The following is a 23,760-nucleotide window of genomic DNA, read 5'->3' on the forward strand; positions in this document are numbered from 1 at the left end:
TTTTAGACTCTCCCGTAAGTGGAAATATTTTCTAAACATCTACCCTATTGAACCCCTTCATAATTTTAATGACCTCTATTTGGTCACTCTGTGGTGCATTCAGATGTAGACACTCCCTCAATCTACTGCATTTGCTTACTTTTCTCCCTGCAAATCAGAATCTAATTGAAAGTATATAAGGGTGTTCTTTAGGTTAAGGTTGAGTATGGTGATTAATCACTCCTTCATCCCGCAGCTCTTTAACCTGGCAGTGTATGAAAATTATTTGGCCCGTCAAACTACCACTCAGCATACCTGACAGGGCTCAACCCAGTGATTAAACTGGTGACACCATCCAGTGTAGCCCTACAGGCCTTAAGAGCATGACCATTGGATCCATCAAAGCTCATCCTTAAAATTACACCAGGGCTTTAGTTATGAGCAAACAGCAGAGAATTTGGGGCTCATTTCATTAGAGTAAAGTGGATTAAGAGGAGATCTGAGGTGTTAAAGAGATGAAATTTCAAAGAGGTAAATTGGGAAAGAAAACTAGTTCCACTACACAGTAAGTTGATATGTAGAGGGCATAAACTTAAGATCATCACCAAAAGAATCAAGGGAGAGTTTAGGAGACTTTTTTTAAAATGGAGAAGGTGGTTAGGATGTGGAAATAGGGGAAGGAGGGGGAAGTAGAATCCATAAGTGTTTTTAAAGGCAAATGTCTAAATATTTGAAAAGGAAAATTTGAAAAAGGTATTGGGAGAATAGAGGATTGGACAAAGTGGATAGTTTTTTCAGAGAAAAATGCATATACAGAAAAACATACAAGATATAACCTGAAACAAGGCATTCAGCCAAAATAATCTCTGTTCGCATTTACCCTCCACACAAGCAAATAGTCCTAATCATATTCATACCTACTCTGTTCCCACATCCCTTCAACTACCTATCCATTCCTACTCTTGAATGTTGTAGTTTCTGCTTTAGCTACTAATCCTGGATGTGAATTCCATAGCCTCACGACTCTCTGCCTTCAATACTAACTCTCTTACTGTAGGGGAGACTGGCATAACATAGGTCCCTGTAATTTGAGAAAGCTTGCCTGCTAGACACAAATTATATGAATACCTATCAGAAGGTAATGAGGCTAGGAGGGAAACACCCGAATTATATGAATACCTAATCAGAAGGAAATAAAAGCAAAATACTGCGGATGCTGGAAATCTGAAACAAAAACAAGAAATGCCGGATTCACTCAGCAGGTCTGGCAGCATCTGTGGAAAGAGAAGCAGAGTTAACGTTTCGGGTCAGTGACCCTTCTTCGGAACTGAAATAAGCTCAGGAGGGAGACACACGAATCCTATGAGTAGCCTCAGAATCCTCTGAATAGGGTAATCAAGAGGTTGACGAGGTGAATAATATAACCAAGGCAGGATGAGATCAGGGAAGGCAATAGATGACGGATGATGTATTTAAGAAACAGTTTATCAAGTAAACCTCCTGTAAAACTGTATAAAATGACTACTGGAACAATGTACTAGCAGAACCCCTACAATCATTCATGAGAGTAGGACTTCTCCTTGCATGCTCGTAAACAAAGACCGCTCATTTTTACAAGACAGCCGACTCTCGAGGCGTTTTTGGGTATCGGGACAAGCCCTCACTCTTACGCTTACATTCAATCTTGTCTCCATGGCCCCACATTCTTGACCTCCCTTGACCAACAACTGGAAACAGTCTGCTTCTAACTGTCCTGTCCCAACCTTCCATAATTGTAAACAACTACTTTTATATTGCCCTGTAATCTGTGCTGTTCCAATGAAAAAAGAGCCCACTTTTCGTGTTTGTATATGCCCTTCTCAAGGGCACTTAGGGATGGGCAACAAATGCTGGCCTTGCCAGTGAAAACTCACATCCCATGAAAGAATTTTTAAAAAAATAGAGTGGATAGGAAGGGTCTATTTCCATTAGCAGAGAGGTCAGTAAACAAGAGGCATAGATTTGAAGTAAATGGTGGAAAGATGAGAGGGGAGTTGAGGAGTAATTTTTTCACTCAGAGGATGGAAGGGGTCTGAAACTCACTGCCTGAAAGGGTGATCGAGGCAGAAATCTTCATCACATTTAAGGGGCATTTGGATGTGCACTTGAGGTGCTGTAATCTACAGGGCTATGGACCAAGAGTTGGAAGGTAGGATTAGGCTGGATAGCTCTTTTTTGGCTGGCACAGACACAATGGACCAAATGGTCTCCTCATGTGCCATAGATCTTTTTATGTTTACCAGGCAACATCCTATGAATCTGCGTTATACCCTTTTTAAAGTCTCAATATTATTTCTAGAGTGTGGGTCCTCATCAGGCAACTCCTCTTTGCTGATGATGCTGCATTAACATCCCACACAGAAGAGTCTCTGTAGAGACTCATCGACAGGATTGTGGCTGCCTGCAACGAATTTGGCCTAACCATCAGCCTCAAGAAAACAAACATCATGGGACAGGACGTCAGAAATGCTCCATCTATCAATATCGGTGACCACACTCTGCAAGTGGTTCAAGAGTTGACCTACCTAGGCTCAACTATCACCAGTAACCTGTCTCTCGATGCAGAAATCAACAAGCGCATGGGAAAGGCGTCCGCTGCTATGTCCAGACTAGCCAGGAGGGTGTGGGAAAATGGCGCACTGACATGGAACACAAAAGTCCGAGTGTTTCAAGCCTGTGTCCTCAGTACACCTTGCTCTATGGCAGTGAGGCCTGGACAATGTATGTCAGCCAAGAGCGATGTCTCAACTCATTCCATCTTCGCTGCCTCCGGAGAATCCTTGGCATCAGGTGGCAGGACCATATCTCCAACGCAGAAGTCCTTAAGGCGGCCAACATCCCCAGCATATACACCCTACTGAGTCAGCGGCGCTTGAGATGGCTTGGCCATGTGAGCTGCATGGAAGATGGCAGGATCCCCAAAGACACATTGTACAGCGAGCTCGTCACTGGTATCAGACCCAGCGGCCGTCCATGTCTCCGCTTTAAAGACGTCTGCAAACGTGACATGAAGTCCTGTGACATTGACCACAAGTCGTGGGAGTCAGTTGCCAGTGATCGCCAGAGCTGGCGGACAGCCATAAAGACGGGGCTAAAGAGTGGCGAGTCGAAGAGTCTTAGCAGTTGGCAGGAAAAAAGACACAAGTGCAAGGAGAGAGCAACTGTGTAACAGCCCCGACAACCAATTTTATCTGCAGCGCCTGTGGAAGAGTCTGTCACTCTAGAATTGGCCTTTATAGACACTCCAGGCGCTGCTCCACAAACCACCTCTAGGCGCTTACCCATTGTCTCTCGAGACAAGGGGGCCAAAGAAGAAGGGACCCAATAGTGCACACAGTACCCTAATTAAGATCATATTAAGGTTTTATATAGGTTCATCATTACCTCTTGACTTTTATATTCTATACCTCTCAAGATAAAATCTAAGTTTCCATTAGCTTTTTACTTGGTCTTAACAACCTGTTCTGTGAACCTGTAAACTCAAATCCCTCTGGTCTCTCAGAGCACTAAGTCTACTTCTGTTCAGAGTACTATTCAAATTACTGCTGTTTTTTTTAAACCAAAGCACATCTCATCACACTTCCTGCCATTGAAATCCATCTGTCACTTTTTAGCCCATTCCTCCATTTTGATATAATCTGAAAATGATCTACATTAATTTTAATCAAAAAGGCTTCAACGTGAAAATTTATCTTTTGAAAATTCATAAACACATCGGCTACATTTCCTTTATCAGCACACTTAATTATTTCCTCAAAGAGCTGCATCATGCTTTTCCCTGCATTATGGCCTCTAGAAGTTTAGCTACTGTTGAGGTTAGGCTGACTGGTCTATAGTTACCTGGTTTATTCCTTTCTCTTTTTTTAAACTGAGGTGTTACATTAACAAACCTCCAATACTCTGGCACAACTTCCATATCTAAGATGTTTGAAAAATTTGGTCAGATTGCAATTTTCCCCATTGTACATTACCTTGCATGTATAAAACAGACATTAAAGAACCTGGTTTTAAAATGAAACTAGTTTTCTCACAAATATGACTGTGGAGGCATTAGTGATTAAGGTAATTGATTACATTTTTATCAGAATTCAAACATTGATCCATCCTGCCCAGATACTACTTGTTCTTGTCCAGTTTTGTACTTGGCAAAAAAAAAGGATCAAGGCTGTTCTCACTATGTTTGATTAGATAGTGTAGAAGGAGCTTTACTATGTATCTAACCTGTACTGCAGCTGAACTGGAACTGCTTGATGGGAGCTTTACTCTGTTACCATGAATTTCCTTGGGTGTTCTCCCAATAGACAACTGTAATTTCAGTGAAAATTGAGATACACCATGTAAACATTGATCTTACACCAAAGTTATAAGGGTAGATCAAGAGAACCCCTGAGGAAAATTTACTCTGTATCTGACCATACTGTTTCTGCCCTAGGAGTGCTTGATGGGACAGGGTGGAGGGAACTTCCTTGAATATCTAGTGATCTGGAATTGCTTGATAAACTGGGAAAAATATCCAGCACTGAAACTACTAATTTTGATGGCAGAAAAAAATTGTCAATATATATAATATATATGAAAAATATCAGATACAGATAATTTTTTTTTAATATAAACCAAACAGAATCTGTCTTCCAAAAAAACATAAATTCAAAACTATCTGAGGCCAACAGCAATGAGGCTGCTCAGCCTGGAAAGTGGCATCAGTGTTGGTCTGTCACGTTCCCAGAGTCCGAAGTACGTGCAGTCTTCATCTGCCTCAAAGGCGTTAGTCTCTCCTTCTCCTCCTCCTCCTTCTTCCTCCTCCTCTTGTTCTCCAGACCCAGTTTTCTTCTGTTTACAGGGTAGAGTGTGTAGTGTCAGGACTTGGTTGCACGTTTTGCAGTGGTCACACGAGCATCTTTCAATTATCTGTTCCCACTCGTCTCCTACACATAAAACGTACTGATGTCATCATGAAACACACGAGTGTCAGATATTAGAGCCTCTGGCCTTATTGTTCATCCTCATTAACACCTTAAGTCTAGAACGCAATGTGATTACAGGGGAAGGCAAGTCTAGGGAAGGATGTGTTCTGTTCAACGTTCCACTCATTTTTTTTATATAGACCAAAAATGCAATTAACCCAAATCAGTAGGGTGGTTTCCCCTACCTCTAGAATTGTTTTGCTTGCCTGTCTAAATTAGTATCACTATTGGTTTCAGTGGACGTGGTCCAGTATATAAACAGTGACTGACCCCCCCACCCCTATCCTGAGTGCCTTCATGGACCACCGTCGTGGAGAGGAAGACCTGGCCAGGATTGCTTCTCAGGGATTCCAAAAACTGAAGCATTTTAAAATAAATTTTGGATTTTTGTGAGTATATAGCTTTTTCTATACAAGAGACAGTGCTTTGACTAAAATTTCTCTTCCTAGACTTACCAACTCTTAACAAATACAATGATCACAGACATGCCTAGTTCTGGAAATGAGTTTATCAGTAACAATGAGATTGGTATTTTTATTATTGAGAACTCCAGGTGAATGGCCAAGACCATGTGCAAGCTTGATAAAAGACCATATAATTCAAGAAGTAGTGACGCCAAGCTGAGTTTTAAAAACCCTCCCATGCACAAAACATGTAATGGTTCAGTTGGATAACTGTATGTGTGTGTTACTGAGCTATACAGACTAAAACTTCCAGCTTCTTCCCTGGTCCCTGCTGAGCTAGACAATTTCAGCTATGAGGAATCTACAATTAGGTTTGGGAGGAGAAAAATCAGCCACAGTTCACCATTTCCTGAACCCTAGCTGGTCATTCCCTACTGGACAGTGCATGCTTATGACGTTTGGGTGAAAGCAGGTTTGGACTCAGTTTTAATGCTCGCCAAAGTCCAATTTTGACTGATGGTCAATATTTAATTTCACACATGAAGAATGTCCACTTTAGCAAGGTACTGGAGGGGCTGCCAATGCCTGTGGAACCATGCACCCCATCTCAGCCACTACTTTCAGGACAGAACAGGGGGAACAAATTGGGAGAAAAAGTGGCAGAATACATAAAGTAATAAATAAGTCTTCACATTCAAGCACAAAAAAGAGAATCATTTAAGGGAGGGGAGCCCAGACTGTGGTCACATATGGTCAACTGAGCTCTAGGTACGTGGCCTTGTATGCTCAGGCAACTTAACCCTTGATACACTCATTATTTCTCACTCATTAGTTTGTCCTTTTTGAATATGTGGGCCTGGAGATTTGGAAAGGACTCTTCTTAGTGCTGTTGCCTGATTGGTGGATAAATCCTAATAAAAAATCTGTTAATATTAACAACTTAAGATATATGCAAATTAATGAGAACATGAATTGAAACTTTACATGTAGCCCCAGAGGTGTAAGCTTATGCAGCCCACAAAGTCAAAAAGCTTGGAAGTTGAGATATTCTAAATGAGGTTAAGAACAGCCCTAAAGACTGTAAGACTCAGTGAAACTGGCATGCCTGTGCTCATCATTTTATTACAGTCACTATCTGTTGTTATATAATATGCAAAACAATTTCTAATTTGTTTTACTTGTTGATTAAGAAAATTTTCAGTTTTGGATGGCTTGCTGGTAAAGGGGACACTCCTTGCCACAGAATGATAGCATTCAGGCTTGTGTTAGAAATCACCATGAGCACCCCATCAGGACTATATTATTGGGGTGGGGGTGGGTGATGGAGGGACTGGACAGATAACATAGATTGAAGTTTTGACTCATCCCTAAAAAGAGGAAAGAGACAGTTGGAGGGTAGATTGTTCTGGATGACCTTGGTCACCCTGTCTATCCAACTCTGTTGTTTTATTATGGAAGCAAACTGAACATGGAATTCCTGATCCGACAAAGAACTAGCATGGGACCAGGAATTCTCACTATCAGTGTGTGGATATGTACAAGTTTAACCTTATACCCAAGCTGTGCTGTATCTGGTTTTGGAATGCTCAATGTTAACATTAAATAATTTGTACAGAACTATAATAAATTATACATAGAATGGTTACAGCACAGAAGGAGGTCATTTGGCCCATTGGAAGCTACAAGGAATGTTATCATGAGGAGAAGTTCTGAGGACATCATGAACCACAGGAACAAGCAATGAGTTGCTTGTGAATGTGGCCTCAAACCTGGGACTGTGTAACATTTCACAACTTACTCCAGCTCAACCTCAGTTTTAATAACATACCGTGACCATGTTGACATTGAACCAATAAAGGATTAAAGTAATTAAGCTCCAACCTGCCTGTAATGTCTGCCATTATCACCAGGACAATCTTCAGAGGTAATGGTGGTTGTGATGTGACAAGATGAGCGATCCAACAACAGTTATAATAAACCACCATCAGTAAATCATGCCATGCAGCAGAAGTAGCAGTAAAGCAGGAAGAAAGTTTATGCTGGCAAGCAGGAGAATTCATAACCACCATATATTCTATTATGTATAATATTTCAATATATTCTTATATGTACACAAAGATTATTTTTTGCCTCCAGCATTCTATGCTGCTCTCCAGACATGGATCCTTGCTAGCCATGGTTCCAAAGACACCTGCTCCCCTCTAGTATCACTTTGAATTACATACATAGAATTACATCAAATTTACAGCATAGAGACAGGCCATTCGGCCCAACAGATCTCTGCCGGTGTTTATGCTCTGCCTGATCCTCCTCCCACTCTACATCACCTAACCCTATTTGCATATCCTTCTATTCCTTTTTCATTCATGTACATATCTAGTTTCCCCGTAAAGTCATCTATGTTTTTGTCTGATCTACTCCATGTGGTTGCCAGTTCCACGTTCTCACCACTGTCTTGAGTAAAGATACTTCTCTTGAATTTCTTAATACTGAAGTTGTTACTTGTCATGTGCCACCCTCAATGATGAATATCAGCAGGCTTTTGAACTGTAGGGAGTATCATAGCAGAGCCCAATACTGTGCTCACCCATACACATGCACTTTCCAGCTAAGCTCAAGGATTGTAGTTAAGAACAGCAAGTCAGGTTGAATTTTTCATTTTCTTAAATTGAGTGCCCCCAGTACCAACTTGGCTAAGCTCATGGACTGGACGGAGCATGTATGGCTTAGTATCTCACTGGGCATTTACTGACTGAGACACTGGAGGAACAAACGGATGACATTATTCAGTATTCTACCCATGTACAATGCCCATTGAGTCAACATAGTTTATATAACAAAACAGTTATCCCATTTCACCTTCGCAATGGCCAGTAATGTCATAAATTTTAAGTTAGATTGAAGCCAAGATACTACCCTGCATTTGGGAATAAGAATACAAGGGCGTTACTGTACTGGCATGGCTGGGTGGAATATGACTAAGACAGGCAGTGTCACAACATATATAGAGTCATAAATACAGTTATAGAGACATGGAAAGTGACACAAACACCTATTCCCTTACACCCATCCTCTTGGGTACATTCATAAGCATCTTCACATGTGAATTTAAGTAACCTTGCATGTATTCACAGTTCCTTTTACACATAATAAACTTAACAGGTTAAAAGTCTGTAAGTTGTTGGAGGAAGAGAAGATGGAGAGCAGTGAAAAGTTGCACAGTGTTGAGGTCCTGGGAAAGTACAAGTTAAGGTGGAAAGTAGTATGTAAATCAGAACAGTATGCTTCTGACTTGTAGCTACGCACACAACTATTTAGACTGCACCCTTCCCCCACAGACTTGATTAACACAAAGCAGAGTTTAGACATACCTGGGCTTTTCTCTTCTTTCACATCAAGCAATTGTTCAATTCTTGTCCGTATTCTTTGAGGCTCTTGCGTATCAGTGACCCTGATGGAAATACATTCTATTATTATTCTGTCTCAAATTGATTGAGGAAGACTTTGTCAACACTTGTCTAGAGTGAGGCTCTCTCAAATTAAAGCTCGTCAATACTAATGAGTAGCCATTTGCAGTGCCTACCAATTGGTGCTAGATTGGTACCATTTGCAATCCCTACCAGATTGGTAGCTATTTGCAATGTCTACCAGATCGGCACCATTTGCAAACCTTAACAGATTGGCACCATTTGTAATGCTTATCAGTGTTAAGTTGGCAGCTATTTGCAGCGTCTTTTGCACTGTCAGACTGGTTGAGTTGTTTGCTGCCTGCTTTCCCGTTTTAACACAAGAAGCACTTTACTTCTCTGTACTGATGGGCATGTTTAATTACCTGCTTTATGTACAAATGACCACAGTTCCATGAGGGAGGAGGCACTAAGCAGCAGCTGTTGATGCACGTCAACTCCATTTAGCATTGCACTTTTGTGAACATGGTGTAAGTGTTTATTTACTTAATTAACTTGCATCTTTTGAGCTCCTTTGTGGAAAAATGTCCCAGGGTGCTTCATACAGGTATGAGGAAAAATGGATGCCAAGCCAAAGAAAGAGGGCTTAATTAACAGGGGCGACCAAATGTTTCCACTACCAATGGTTTGTCTGGATGTTCAGAAAAAATGCCTCTCCTCATCATCGTGTTGTAAAACCCTTTGATCTCTGTTGGAATGTGAGAGGGACAGGCTTTTTTTGACACGGTGACAATGATTTTTAAAGATTTGAACACAGACATCAAGAAGCAGTCTAGCTTTTGGAACAGGACACTGCCTCAGGCACTTAGGCAATGGTGGCATAATGGTAATGTTACTATACTACTAATCCAGAGGCCTGGACTAATGCTTTAGAAACACAAGCTCAAAACCCACCCACCACAGCTGGGGGATTTTAAATTCAATCAATTAATAAATCTGGAATAAAATGCAATTCTCATTAATAATCATGAAACTACTGGATAGTCATAAAAACCCAAATTCATTCATGTCCTTCAGGGGAGGAAATCTGCCGTCTTTACCTGGTCTGACCTACATGTGACTTCAGACTCACAGCAATATGGTTGACTCTTAACTGCCCTATGAAATGGCCTAGCAAGCCACTCATTTGTACCAAACCACTACAGAAAAGTCAAAAAAGAATAAAACCTCATGGAACATCCGGCATCGACCGAGACACCAGAAACGACACCCTGCCCAGTTGACCATGCGTCTAACTAATTGACTAACATCTGGGGACCTGTGGCAAAATTGGGAGAGCTGTCCCATAGACTAGACAAGCAACAGCCTGACACAGTCATACTCATTGAATCATACCTTACAGCCAACGTCCCAGACTCCTCCATCACCATCAGAGGTGGCGGCACAGTGGTATACAGTCAGGAGGGAGTGGCCCTGGGAGTCCTCAATATTGACTCCAGACCCCATGAAGTCTCATGGCATCAGATGAAACATAGGCAAGGAAACCTCTTGCTGATTGCCACCTACCGCCCTCCCTCAGCTGATGAATCAGCATTCCTGCATGCAGTGAGGGTAGCAAAGGCACAGAATGTACTATGGGTGGGGGACTTCAATGGCCATCACCAAGAGTGGCTTGGTAGCACCACTACTGACAGAGCTGATGGAGTCCTGAAGGACATATCTGGTGAGACAACCAACAAGAGGGGAAAAACTTACTTGACACCTCACCCTCACCAATCTACCTGTCACAGATGCATCTGTCCATGACAAGTATTGGCAGGAATGTCCACCACACAATCCTTATGGAGAAGAAGTCCCGTCTTCAAACTGAGGATACCCTCCATCAGTTTGTGTGCGAAATGGGATAGATTTCGAACAGATCTAGCAGCTCAAAATGGGGCATCCATGAGGGGCTGTGGGACATCAGCAGCAGCAGAATTGTACTCAACCATAATCTGTAACCTCATGGCCCGGCATATCACTCACTCTACCATTACTATCAAGCCAGGGGATCAACCCTGGTTCAAGGAGGAGTGCAGGTGAGCACGCCAGGTGCAGTATCAGGTGTACCTAAAGATGAGGTGCCAACCTGGTGAAGCTGCAATACAGGACTACATGCACACTAAACAGCAGAAGCAGCATGTGATAGACAGAGCTGACTGATCCCACAACAAAACTCTGCAGTCCTGCCACTTCCAGTCGTGAATGGTGGTGCACAATTAAACAGCTAACCAGAGGAAGTGGCTCCACAAACATCTTATCCTCAAAGATGGGGGAGCCCAGCACGTCAGTGCAAAAGAAAAGGCTGATTGCAACCATCTTCAGCCAGAAGCACTGAGTGGATGATCCATCTCGGCCTCCTCTTGAAGTGCCCAGTATACAGATGCAAGTCTTCAGCCAATTCGATTCACTCCAGGTGATATCAAGAAACGGCTGAATGTACAGATCACTTAAAGGAGTGACTGACTCCACTGAAGCCGAGAATACTAAGTCCAAATCTGTAACAGTCACTCAGGACAACGCCGGGTGGTGCCTTAGCTGGGGAATTTGAAGCTGAAATCAGCCAGGAATATGCTGTAGGATTCTAAGTGACTCAGAGAAAAATAACATTCTATTCTATGGTTTTCTTACCAGTTCCTGATGGCTTTGACGTTGCTCTTTCCGTAGGTTGGCTGCGATTTGAGAGTGCTTCCTGACGATTCAGTACTGTGAACATCATCAGAGCCATCACGAATCTCTTTCCCAACCAAGAGCTGGTTCCTTTTCCAAAGTCCTACTTTAGAATTTGCTGTGACATTGCTCTTGATGGGAATGTTCCGACAGGGTTTCTGAGCCTCGTAAGTGAATTTCTCAGAGCTGATGACCGAGGTCGAGGAGCTCCTTGAGTCACACAGGGACGGCTTGGGGAGGTTGACGTTAGTATCTTTGAATGTTATAGAGAGTCCGGCGTAAATGATGTGAATAAGTTCTTCCCAGAGCTTGAAGACATGATTGGGGTGCTTGTCCTGGAGCTGGAGGTAGAAGGTGCTTCGATTAGCCAGGACCAGCTTCAAACATCGACTGACCTTTTCATGGACACTCAATCTGACCAACTTCATAGGAAGCATCCTTTCAAAGAAAACAAAAAAGAAACTTTTTCGAAGATCTTTCTTCTGATACTTTTTCAGTTCATTTTTTAAAAATCTGGAATTTTGTTTTTGCCAAATCTAACAGCCAAATGCCATAGTGCATGACACCATGAAGGTTGGAAATGGTAGGAGAGATGAGGTTAGTTAAGAGCTCAGCTAATTGGGCAGCACGTTGAGGGTGTCTGGAGGCAATTTCTGGGCGACCCTAGAAATTTTGCTCGAGGCCTCTTTGATCAGCCCAGACTATGCATGCTGAGAACAGTAAAGGTCCCAGTACTAAACAATCTAACTATGGGATTGACTACCATTACAGAGCGGCCTTTCTGTTCCTTACTCTATTGGCAAATGCAATACTCTGTGCAGAATTGAACCATACAAATTAGCAAGCTTCCAGGCCTGTAGAAGCAAAAATAATTGGAGATTTTAGCTCCAAGGTTAGGTTGGAGAAGCAAAGGAGATTGAGGGGAGATTTGATAGAAGTGTACAAGATTATGACAGGTTTAGATAAGATAGACAAAGAAAAGCTGTTCCCATTAGCTAAAGGAACAAGGACCAGGGGCACACAGATATAAGATTTTGGGCAGGAGATGTGATGGATGTGAGGAAGAACCTTTTTTTTTTGCAGAGAGTGGTAATGACCTGGAACTCACTGCCTACAAGGTTGGTGGAACTGAAGATGATAAATAGTTTCAAAAGAAAATTGAATGGGCACTTGAAGGAAACAAACTTTTGGGGCTATGGGGATAGAGTGGGGAATGGGACTGTTTGGATTGCTCTACAGATAGCTGGCATAGACTCGACAGGTTGAATGGCCTCCTTCTGTGCCGTAATGACTCTATGACTTAATCTTCTGCCCTCCAGGCCTCTGGCTGGGTGCCAATCAAGACTCCAGTGACTTTGCAGGGCAGGGGCTTCTGTTGCTTCATACAGGAAGCTGTCCCTGTTATTCAAATGGCTGTGTCCCCAGATTGTGGGACTGGATGACGAGTAGGCGAAAGTGGTGGGCAAGTTCCTTGCCATAATGGCGGTAGAGGACTTCTCCACATTATTTATTAAATCAAGAGATATATACTAAGAGCGCACATTGGTATGATACCCCTCATTTCCTCTGTTTTAACAGAAGAGCCCATTGGAAAGTGAAGTGGAAATCTGGAGCTATCTCTCGCAAAAGGCTGTTGAGGCTGGAGGTCAACTGAAAATTTTGAAAACTGAGATTGCTAGATTTCTGTTAGGCAGGGGTATTAAGGGTTACAGAACTAAGGCGAGTAAATGGAGTTGACGTACAGATCAGCCATGATCTAATTGAATGGTACAAATAGTTCAAGGGCCTGAATGCCTACTCCCATTCCTATGTTTATTTGCATCAATAAGTTAATGTCACATTAGTATAGACAAACAAGAGCACTCAGCATTCGTCCGCTCATTTTGACAAAATAATTCTAGATTTCAGCCTTTGGTAAAACACATATGAACAGTCTCACACACAAACCTTCCAGCCAAAGATGAGCAATTAGGAGGAAGAGTTCTGGATGATTTTATTTCGCCCCACTCCACAGCATAGGAGCCTAATTGTAGCATACCTATTCCCTGGAGAATCAGAACTGGAACCTTGTTAATCCACTCAGCTCAGTTCTGCACCGAGTAATCCATTCACCAATTGACTCATCAGAGAGCCAGTAATTTGGGAATACCATAAATATCACTGTCACCTGGTTATCTTCATGTATCCTTCTTCTCCCTCTGTTCCTTTGGATTCAGTATCTCTGCTGGCAATGATCAAGATATTTGGGAGGGGTAAGAATGGAACGGAAGCTGTTATTCCCAGGGTCAGGAGTGTAGGGATGTTGTGGATGTCCACGAGGTTTCCTCGTCTAGTCACCTGGATTTGAATCAAATTTTAAATTGTCAAAATGCCATATTTTTGTTGGGGTCCTCCCTCCCTCTCTCCCTTCTCCGGACTCTACTTTCAGTATCAAACAGTGGATTGAGACACGTGAAGTGCCACTCTCAAAGCTGCTCATCACTCGCGTAAACCAAGTGTTACCGAAACGGCATGAAAGGGATAACTTTACTCATGAACAAACAAAGAACTTGCAATAATTAGGTTTACAGAATTCTGAGTTCTGGATTGGAAACATCTGATAAATGTAATGATACGTTTGGTTTGGTGCTGGATCTCCTGTTCCTAATCTGTATAAATTATCTGGATTCAACCAACATCACTGAAACAGAATATATAGTCATTTATCTTATTGCTGTCTGTGGGACCTTGCTGTGTGCAAATTGGTTGCCGCATTTCCTGCATTTTAACTGACTACCATTCAAAAAAATTCATTAGTTATAAAGTTCTTTATGATGTACTGAGGTCGTAAAAGGCACTATATAAATGCAAGTCTTTCTTTTCAGAAGTGTACTACAAGTTGGTCAAATTGACAGATGATACTAAATTAGGGAGGATAGTTGAGTCTGATGAAGCAGCCAAGGATCACAAGAAGGATTTGGAAAAAATGTGCAAGTGAGCAATAACAACAAATAATGTTCAATGTAAATAAGTTCAAGATGTTGCACATTGGAGGAAAACTGGAGGACATAATTAGTGAATGAATGTGTTGAACTGGCTATGGGAGTGGCTGAAAGAGATCTGGAAATGATAGAATCAACATTTACAACCCCCAATTATTGCAGAGCAGAAATTGATTAAGAAAGCAAAACACTGAGCTGCATTGCCGGAATAGTGTGTCACTGACTTGTAATTATTTTTCTCCTTGGATTAAAAACAAATATGTGCCTTTAAGACTCTGTTAAAAACAGTGCACCTTTAAGGGAGAGAAAATTCTGGAATTTCTAAGGCACAATGTGCCAGCAGCTACATTTTTGTTACCTAGGCGACAGCAGGAGAGAGAGTTCACATGGTGTGATGTTTCGATTTGACTCTGTAAAACTGGCAAAAAACGGTCAAAATCAGTTCGTTTTTTGAGAGACTTTCCAACAAGGCGTGCTGCTGAAAAGAAGAAAGCTATTTCCTCCCAGCGTAAATTCTATAGGGAGCTATGGGTTGAGTTAATTGCCTAAAAAAGAAAAGCCTTTTTTCAAGTAACTGTTTGTATTGCTGAAGGAACTGTTGATGCCCACTGCTGCCGAAGAGTTGAATGTCTATTAAGAATCGACTACTGTATCAGGTCCACGTGAAGATTTCGAGTAGCCTTTGACTATTTCTGCATTGGAATGCCTCATCCACCAGGAACGTAACCCACAAAGACTTACTTATTTTATTTATTCTTAAGGGACAGCTAATTTTAAAATCACCACTTTTAAAACAGGTTAACTACCGTTATTTTTGAGTGTATGTGTGTGAATGGGGAAGTTAGATTAAAATAAGAAGTTCTAAGGTCTTTAGACATAGGTTTATCTTCATAGTGTTTAAGATTTAGTTTTTTAATAAATAGTTGATTTGTTGCCATCTAAAAATACCTGGTTTGGTCTGTTTTATTCCGGGGGTTACTAGTGTGTTTAATTTGGCTGTTCTCCGGTTAGGTGGAAAACTTAAAATAATATGCTGAGACCTATGGAGTGATGGGACTGAATTGACAGTGCATTGCTCCCGCCGCGGTCGTAACAAGTAGAGTATAGGGCCTGATGGCGGGAGTGGTATTATTACATATATAATATCAGAAATGAGATCAGGGAAAGTAATTGTGAATATGTGTTATAACCTTTACAGCAACAATCACGATCATTGTCACTGTAGTTCTAACTGGCTCACAGCAAGATCACATGAATTTGTTTAAAAAAGTATGTTTATAGACTGTTCAACTGTGGAGGGTTTTGTAGTTGAGCACAATCAAGAAAAAGGAATGATGAGAAAAAGAATTAGGGACAACCCGATGAATAAAGAAACAATGAGGGTATATAGAGGGAAAAAGGGAGATGAATTAGAATGAAAGACAGGAAACGGCAGTCATTTTGTTTTTACTTTTGTCCATCAGCAACACAATGAGAGATCAACTAGTCATGGATTTTAAAAAAAACTGAACGCAAACCTAAATCAGAGTCTACATCTCCTACAACTCTATTGGTAACTCCAGGCTTTCTTAGCACATAAGTGCCCCAGTCAGATGGCGGCACAGTGGCGCAGTGGTTAGCACCACAGCCTCACAGCTCCAGCGACCCGGGTTCAATTCTGGGTACTGCCTGTGTGGAGTTTGCAAGTTCTCCCTGTGTCTGCGTGGGTTTCCTCCCACATGCCAAAGACTTGCAGGTTGATAGGTAAATTGGTCATTAGCAATTGCCCCTAGTATAGGTAGGTGGTAGGGGAAATATAGGGACAAGTGGGGATGTGGTAGGAATATGGAATTAGTGTAGGATTAGTATAAATGGGTGGTTGATGGTCGGCACAGACTCGGTGGGCCGAAGGGCCTGTTTCAGTGCTGTATCTCTAAACTAAACTAAACTTTGATTTCCCTGGCATCTAACTGGTTAAAAATTCTGCTCTCTGTGGAACCGTTCAGACCAGACATGCTGCGCCCACAGCATCAGCACCATGGGACTGTCAGTTTTCTTGTGGTGAGAGGGCAGGGCTCCTGGGGAAGTAATCATGATTTTCCTGACTCGGCTGATTAGTGTGACCCAGCACAAGCTGTATATTTTCTGTAATTCTGTGACTGTAGGCACTCTCGATTTGTTGTTGGTCTTTTCCTTACCTTTATAATTTGTACGTATTTATGATTGTACTTACTTCAGGATGCCCCTGCAAATGCATGTCAAGCACAAAGGAAGTCAAGAGGCAGTATTACTGATCTCAGCTACAATTTCCTACCCGTAACACTGCTTGGAGCGTAACTCAGTTGTTCTGAAGGACACTTGGTAGACTTTAGCTTCTAGCCGAGCTCAAAAAACATTCAAAATTCACCAACCAAGAGTAGATCTCTGTGAATGAACACGTATAGAGCTCCCTCCCGCCCATTAAGAATTATGGTTCGCAGCCCACATTATAACTCGGTTGCAGTTGATGGTTTCAACTAGGTACCCAGGTAGGTGCAGTGTAATTGGAGCATCACGTGTTCTGTTCACAGTGTTAGGGGTGAATAGTGAATTTAAAAATGTATTGATTCTGATGTTTGTATTTCAATCACTGAAGACTGCTTTATGATGTCATGGGGAGAGCTGCTGTGGCCTCTGGGCACTTGCTGTGACATAAAAATTGTGCAGTCAGTCATGACTCTGGTGCTATTTCACGGATAAAATGTAATCTGTATTGTTTTATTAAGCAAGGTAAGATGTAAAATGAAATTAAGATCAGTTAAGAATATAATGGTCTCCATGTTGGATAAATACAATCTTTTGGAGGACATTGTGTTCACACAAAAATATTGTATGTGATATTAAAATATAAATTTGACCACAAGGTTAGGTTGGTGAAGCTGGGGTTGTTCTCCTTGGAGTAAAGATTGAGGGGAGCTTTGATAGAGCTGTATAAGAGTATCACAGGTTTAGATAAGGTGGAGAAAGAAAAGCTGTTCCTATGAACTGATGGCACAAGGACTAGAGGATACAAATGTAATGTTTTGGGCAAGAGATGCAGGGGGATATGAGGAAGAACCTTCTAACGCAGTGAGCGGCAATGACCTGGAACTCGCTGCTTATGAGTGTGGTGGAAGCAGAAACAATCAATGGTTTCAAAAGGAAATTCGATGGGCACTTCCAGGAAGTAAACTTGCAGGGCTACGTAGATAGAGCGAGGAAATGGGACTGACGGGATTGCTCTACAGAGAGCCGGTATCAACTTGTTGGGCAAGTGGCTTCTGTGCCTTAATGACTCTATGACTATAAATTGGACATACGGGATCAAACACTGCCTCTCCCCCGGCTCAGGGGATATGTGGACTCATTTTGGTGTGGCACTGAGCCTTGCTTAGCCTCGTGCTTGGTGCTGAGTTAGCTGATTTCAACCGAGCAGTAACAGGGACCTCACAATTAACTTCCATATCCCCAGGGTAGGAGGAGAGAAAAAAAAACAATGTACAGGATTCCTCCCATGTTGATTGCTAGCCAATGATCCTCTGCTGTAGATTGTTTTTTGGATATTGAGTGAGAACAAATGCGGTCCTCCACAGTCAGAGCTGGAAAAACACTTAGGCTCTAGGTAACAGCATCTGTGGTGCATCATTCCTTTATCTAGAATGCACTTTATGTTATTTGATATATTGATACTGGATATCTACTCATCTAGTTTGAATGAGGAGGACTACCTTGTGGACATTGAGTCTATGTGTGAAAGCCACACAGAAACAAAGGGAGGCAAATAGGAGAAATGAGGGAGTAGCAGGATCAGCACTATAGAAAGAATATGTAAATGTTGGGACACAAATGGAGAGATACAGACATCACAATGAGAAACCCATGTGAGCAACTTAAAAGAGAGTGTGATACACAAACAAAAGAACAGAGGGTTTGGCACAGACTGCCATTCAGTCTGTCTTTCCGAAATATTGTGTACTCTTGAATATTTATTTCTCAACCTTGATCACCTTGTAACCATGTCTCTGTAATGGTGATTAGATCTAATCATTTACTGTTATTTGTGCCACTGGCTTTTGAATGCTTTCTATAACTCACCAAGGCTCCTTCGACAGCACCTTCCAAACCTGTGACCTCTACTATTTAGAAGACAAGGGCAACAGATGTATGGGAACACTACCACCTGCAAGTTCCCCTTCAAGCCACACACCATCCTGATTTACGAACATATGTACATACGAATTAGGAGCAGGAGTAGGCTACTCGGCCTTTCGAGCCTGCTCTGCCCTTCAATAAGTTCATGGCTGAACTGATTACTCCACATTTCCACCTACCCCCGATAACCTTCCACCCCCTTGCATATCAAGAATCAATCTAGCTCTGCCTTAAAAATATTCAAAGACTCTGCTTCCACCGCCTTTTGAGGAAGACAACTCCTCAGAGAGAAATAAATTCTCCTCATCTCTGTCCGAAATGGGCGACCCCTTATTTTTAAACAGTGACCCCTAGTTCTAGATTCTCCAAAGGGAAACATCCTTTCCACATCCACCCTGTCAAGACCTCTCAGGATCTTATATGTTTCAATCACGTCGCCTCTTACTCTTCTAAATCCCAGCGGATATAAGCCTAGCCTGTCCAATCTTTCCTCGTAAGACAGCCCACCCATTCCAGGTATTAGTCTAGTTAACCTTCTCTGTACTGCCTTCGAAGCATTTACATCCTTAAATAAGGAGACCAGTACTGTACACAGTACTCCAGATGTAGTTTCACCAATGCCCTGTATAGCTGAAGCATAACGTCCCTACTTTTGGATTCAATTCCCCTCGCGATAAACGATAACATTCTATTAGCTTTTGTTACGACCAGGGTGAGAAAGGTGTCTAGGGGTCTCTTTCAGCCTTCTCCTGGTCTTATTGTAACAGGGTTTAATTTTTAAACAGACTGTGTTTTGAGCTCCCCCTTGGTGAATCCTTGTTCACCGCTTTCCAATTATAAGGCAAAGAAATGAGCACACCAGGCCCTCTTAGGTTTAAAGAAGAAAAGTGAAATTTATTAAAACTTAAACTCTAATTCGGTTTACGCCTATGGATACACACCGCGCCCCATGCTAGTATGCATATGCGATACGCACATGCAAATAGAGACAGAAAAGAGCAGAAGAAAAATAAAATAGAGAGGTTTGAGGCAATCTCTGAGGAGAGGTATTTGTTACTGTGCTTCGAGCTCACTGTAGTCCTTGATTAAAGATATGGTCTTGCTTTTCGTTGGGGCCATGTATTATTCTTAAACCTTGTTCACTGTAGGAGACTATTCTCTCTTGGGGTTCATGTGTCTTCAATGGTTTTCAGTTCCGTGAGAAAGAGATGAGAGCAGGCTGGAGAGAGGTCTTTTCAGTCCAGGAGTAAACAGCTTTCTGAGTTCAAATTCTCTGTGGCAAGTTCAAATTCAAAAAACTTCAACAGTTAGTCATGTGACTAAACTGGTCTGACCACGTCTGTTTGTGTATTTGGCCATCTTAGCAGTTAACCTGGAATGCTAGCCTCTTCATCTACAATGTCTGGTAATCAAAAGTCCAGTGTGGATAAAATTGGAGCAGGGAGTGGCCCCTTTGTCCATTCCAAGTGCTGTCTGTTACTATGGCAATGTCTTTCCAGTGAGGGCCCTGGAAATTCCTTGTGATTGGCCCTGTTTTCTTCCCAGCAGCAATTTTATGTTTTAATGTTCATGTGGCAAAATAATGTGTGCCTCATTCTTGGTAGGTGGGGGCCTGCATGACACTTTCCTAATTACGTGCTGTACCTGCAGACTAACCTTTTGTAATTCATGCACTAGGACACGCAGATCCCTCTGCATCTCAGAGCTCTGCAATTTCTCACCATTTAGATAATGGGCTTCTTTTTTATTTTTCCTGCCAAAATGGACAATTTCCCACATTATGCTCCATTTGCCAGGTCTTTGCCCACTCATTTAACCTATCTATATCCCTTTGTAGCCCGCTTATGTCCTCTTCACAAGTTACTTTCCTACCTATATCTTTGTGTCATCAGCAAATGTAGCAACCATACCCTTGGTCCCTTCGTCTAAGTCATTTATATAAATTGTAAAAAGTTGAGGTCCCAGCTGTGATCCCTGTGGCACAACACTCGTTACATCTTGCCAACTAGAAAATGACCCATTTATGCCTACTCTGTTTCCTATTCACTAGCCAGTCTTCTATCTGCCAATATGTTACCCCTACACCATGAGCTTTTATTTTCTGCAATAACCTTTGATGTGGCACCTTATGGAAATCTAACTGCAATACATCCACCGGTTCCCCTTTATCCACAGCACACGTAACTCCCTCAAAGAAGTCCAATTGGTTAAACATGATTTCCCTTTCACTAAACCATGTTGACTCTGCCTGATTACCTTGAATTTTTCTAAATGCCCTGCTATAACATCTTTAATAATAGCTTCTAACATTTTTCCTAAGACAGATGTTAAGCTAACTGGCCTGTAGTTTCCTGCTTTCTGTCTCCCTCCCTTTTTGAATAAAGGCGTTACATTCGCTATTTTCCAATCTAATGGAACCTTCCCCGAATCTAGGGAATTTTGGAAAATTAAAACTAGCTCATCAACTATCTCACTAGCCACTTCTTTTAACACCGTAGGATGAAGTCCATCAGGACCCGGGGACTTGTCAGCCTGCAGCTTCAACAATTTGTTGACTTGGAACTATATCGCCATTCCTTCACTGTCACTGGGTCAAAATCCTGGAACACCCTTCCAAACAGCACTGCGGGTGTACCTACGCCCCAAGAATTGCAGCGGTTCAAGGAGGCAGCTCACTACCACCTTCTCAAGGGCAATTAGGGATGGGCAGTAAATGCTGGCATAGCCAGCAATGCCCACATCCCATGAAAGAATAAAAAAAAGTTCCCAAACTCTGCACAATATTTTAACTGTGACCTTGCAAATGTCGTATTACCTCCTTGCGTTTGTATTCTCTGCCCGTAGATACAAAACCAGGATTCCATTTGCCTTTTTTCATGGTCTTGTATACTTGCATTGCCATCCCTTAATGACCTGCACACCAAGGTCCCTGTAACCATTTAAACTTTTACCTGTAATGTTTTATTTAGAACTGTAATCTGCTACCTATCTGTTCATATTGCTGTTCCATTTATTCCCACCTGCAGTCATTCACAATTCTTGTCACAACTTGTCATACCTTCAATATGGTCCCATCAGCAGATTTCAGTATTGTTCCAGAACATTTATATGGTAAATATAAAAGAGCAGCCCCAACACAGATCCCTTTGGATCACCAGTTTTCATTCTATGAAGCTTCCTTTACTTCTACCCTTTGCTTTTTGCCCTCCAATTATCTTTTTTCTTGTAGTTCAATCGCACATAACCTTATCTGCCATTACCTTTGTTACAAGTTTTTAATGTGGGTCATTAACAAATGATTTTTGAAAATCTATGTACCTGACCTGGGAGTGTTGGATGGGATAGTGTAGAGGTAGCTTTACTCTGTATCTAACCCCGTGCTGTACCTGTCCTGGGAGTGTTTGATGGGACAGTGTAGCGGGAGCTTTCTTCTCTTAGGCAGTCCCTCGGGAACAAGGATGACTTTCTTCCATTCCAGGGTTTTGGGTCCTTAGGTGACTGAATAGTCCAATTCTGGATCCACACACTCTGCCACAGGTGGGGCAAGTGATGTTTGGTGAGGCGAGTGAATGGGATGCTGGAAATTCCAAACGCTCCTTCCGTTGTTTGCACTTGGTTGCTGCCTGGGCATGTCAACATTGTTCAAACTGGCTGGCATCGTCGCAGATGCTTCTTCTCCACATAATAAAAGCAAAATACTGCAGATGCTGGAAATCTGAAATAAAAACAAGAAATGCTGGAAATACTCAGCAGGTCTGGCAGCATCTGTGGAGAGAGAAGCAGAGCTAATGTTTCAGGTCAGTGACCTGGTAGCCTCTTGCAGTGACAGAAACATGAAACAAAATGTTAATCCTGACCAATGAGTGCTTGATGTGGCAGTATGGAGAGAGAGCTTTGCTAGTCCAACTAATTGATTGATGCTGATCAAGGGTGCCTGGAGTGGAAAACAGTGTTTTCCAACAGTGACAGGAATCAACCCAATGAGCACAATAGATTCCCATCCACTCAATCAGTGGATCAGGCAAATCTAATCCATTTTATTGTGCCATATTTCAATCTAGAATGAACATAGAAAGAACGAACTTACATTTATATTGCACCTTGCAAGACCCTCAGGAGGCTTTACACCCAATTATGTACTTTATAGTAATACAGGAAACATCACAACAAATTTGCGCACAGCAATGTCGCACAAATATCAACATGATAATGACTCCTACTTTTAGTGATGTTGGTTGAAGGATAAATATTGACAAGGTCAATGGGGAGAACTCCCCTGTTATTTGAAATAGTGTGATGGATCTTTTATGTCCAATGAAGAGGACAGATGGGGCTCAGTTTGAATCTCATCTGAAAGACTGCGACCTCCGACTCCCTCAGTATTGTACTGGAAATTCAGCCTAAATTTTGTGCTCAAGCAGGACTTGAACCCATGATCTTCTGACTCAGAGGTGAAAGTGCTACTCGCTGAGCCACAATTGACACCTGTTTCTTGTACAAGAGAAAGACAATGTAGAGGCTGAAAATCTGAAATAAAAACAGAAAATGCTGGAAACACTCAGCAGGCCTGGTAGGACCTTTGGAGAGAGAAACAAAGTTAAGCTTTCAGGTCACTGGCCTGTCATCAGGGAACTTTCACATGCTTCAGGTTTTGTATTATGGATTCTTGTTTGAATGTTTGTACCTGAATAAAATCACTTTCGAAAACCGCGGACTGAGCAAAGAGGTTGTATTCCCGGGATCGCAGGAGCTTGTGTAGAGAGCCACCTTCCACCCCAAGCTGTGCAGGACTGGGTCTTGTAGATCCAGTTCCAGAATCAATGGCTTCTGTAATACCCGTAAAGAAATCACGTCTATATGGTATCGACTGATCCATCTTGACTCCTTCTCTGTTCCCCTTGTGATTCTCAGGGCAATTCTTTTTCCAAGTTACTATTCTTCTGTTGTGCGCCTGTTGAACTGGTTCTGCATGAAGGGTTCCATTTCAGCTCTGCTGTCACTCCTGTAATTGACAGCTGAGGCTCGCACTTGAAAGGATTACAGACACCAGGAATCAAACACCTTCCGATTGGATCAGGCTACATCCAACTGGGACCAACTGCATATCAGTCAAAGTCATGCAGTACCC

General features: G+C 42.0%; 1 protein-coding gene across 1 annotated transcript; it reads right to left on the minus strand.

The window, feature by feature from the left end:
• Window positions 1–4,671: 4,671 nt before the first annotated feature.
• On the minus strand, window positions 4,672–23,508 carry LOC137384831 (Golgi-associated RAB2 interactor protein 1A-like). Its single transcript, XM_068059383.1, has 5 exons — window positions 23,317–23,508; window positions 13,670–13,839; window positions 11,464–11,940; window positions 8,758–8,837; window positions 4,672–4,943 (listed from the first exon to the last, which is right to left on the minus strand). The coding sequence occupies exons 1-5, from the start codon at window positions 23,506–23,508 to the stop codon at window positions 4,672–4,674; spliced, it is 1,191 nt and encodes a 396-aa protein (XP_067915484.1).
• Between the last annotated feature and the right edge of the window lie 252 nt (window positions 23,509–23,760).

This window comes from Heterodontus francisci, chromosome 27 (genome assembly GCF_036365525.1).
Source record: "Heterodontus francisci isolate sHetFra1 chromosome 27, sHetFra1.hap1, whole genome shotgun sequence".
NCBI lineage: Eukaryota > Metazoa > Chordata > Chondrichthyes > Heterodontiformes > Heterodontidae > Heterodontus > Heterodontus francisci.

Bases quoted from the DNA above. Each gene is read 5' to 3' on its own strand.
- LOC137384831 (XM_068059383.1), bottom strand. From the start codon at position 23,508: ATGGATCAGTCGATACCATATAGACGTGATTTCTTTACGGGTATTACA. The intron at 13,840-23,316 runs GTACAAACATTC...ATTCAAATCCAG, and splicing joins TCGAAAGTGATTTTATTCAG to GTGACTAGACGAGGAAACCT. The intron at 11,941-13,669 runs GTGACAGTGATA...TTTCTTTGAAAG, and splicing joins GGATACATGAAGATAACCAG to GATGCTTCCTATGAAGTTGG.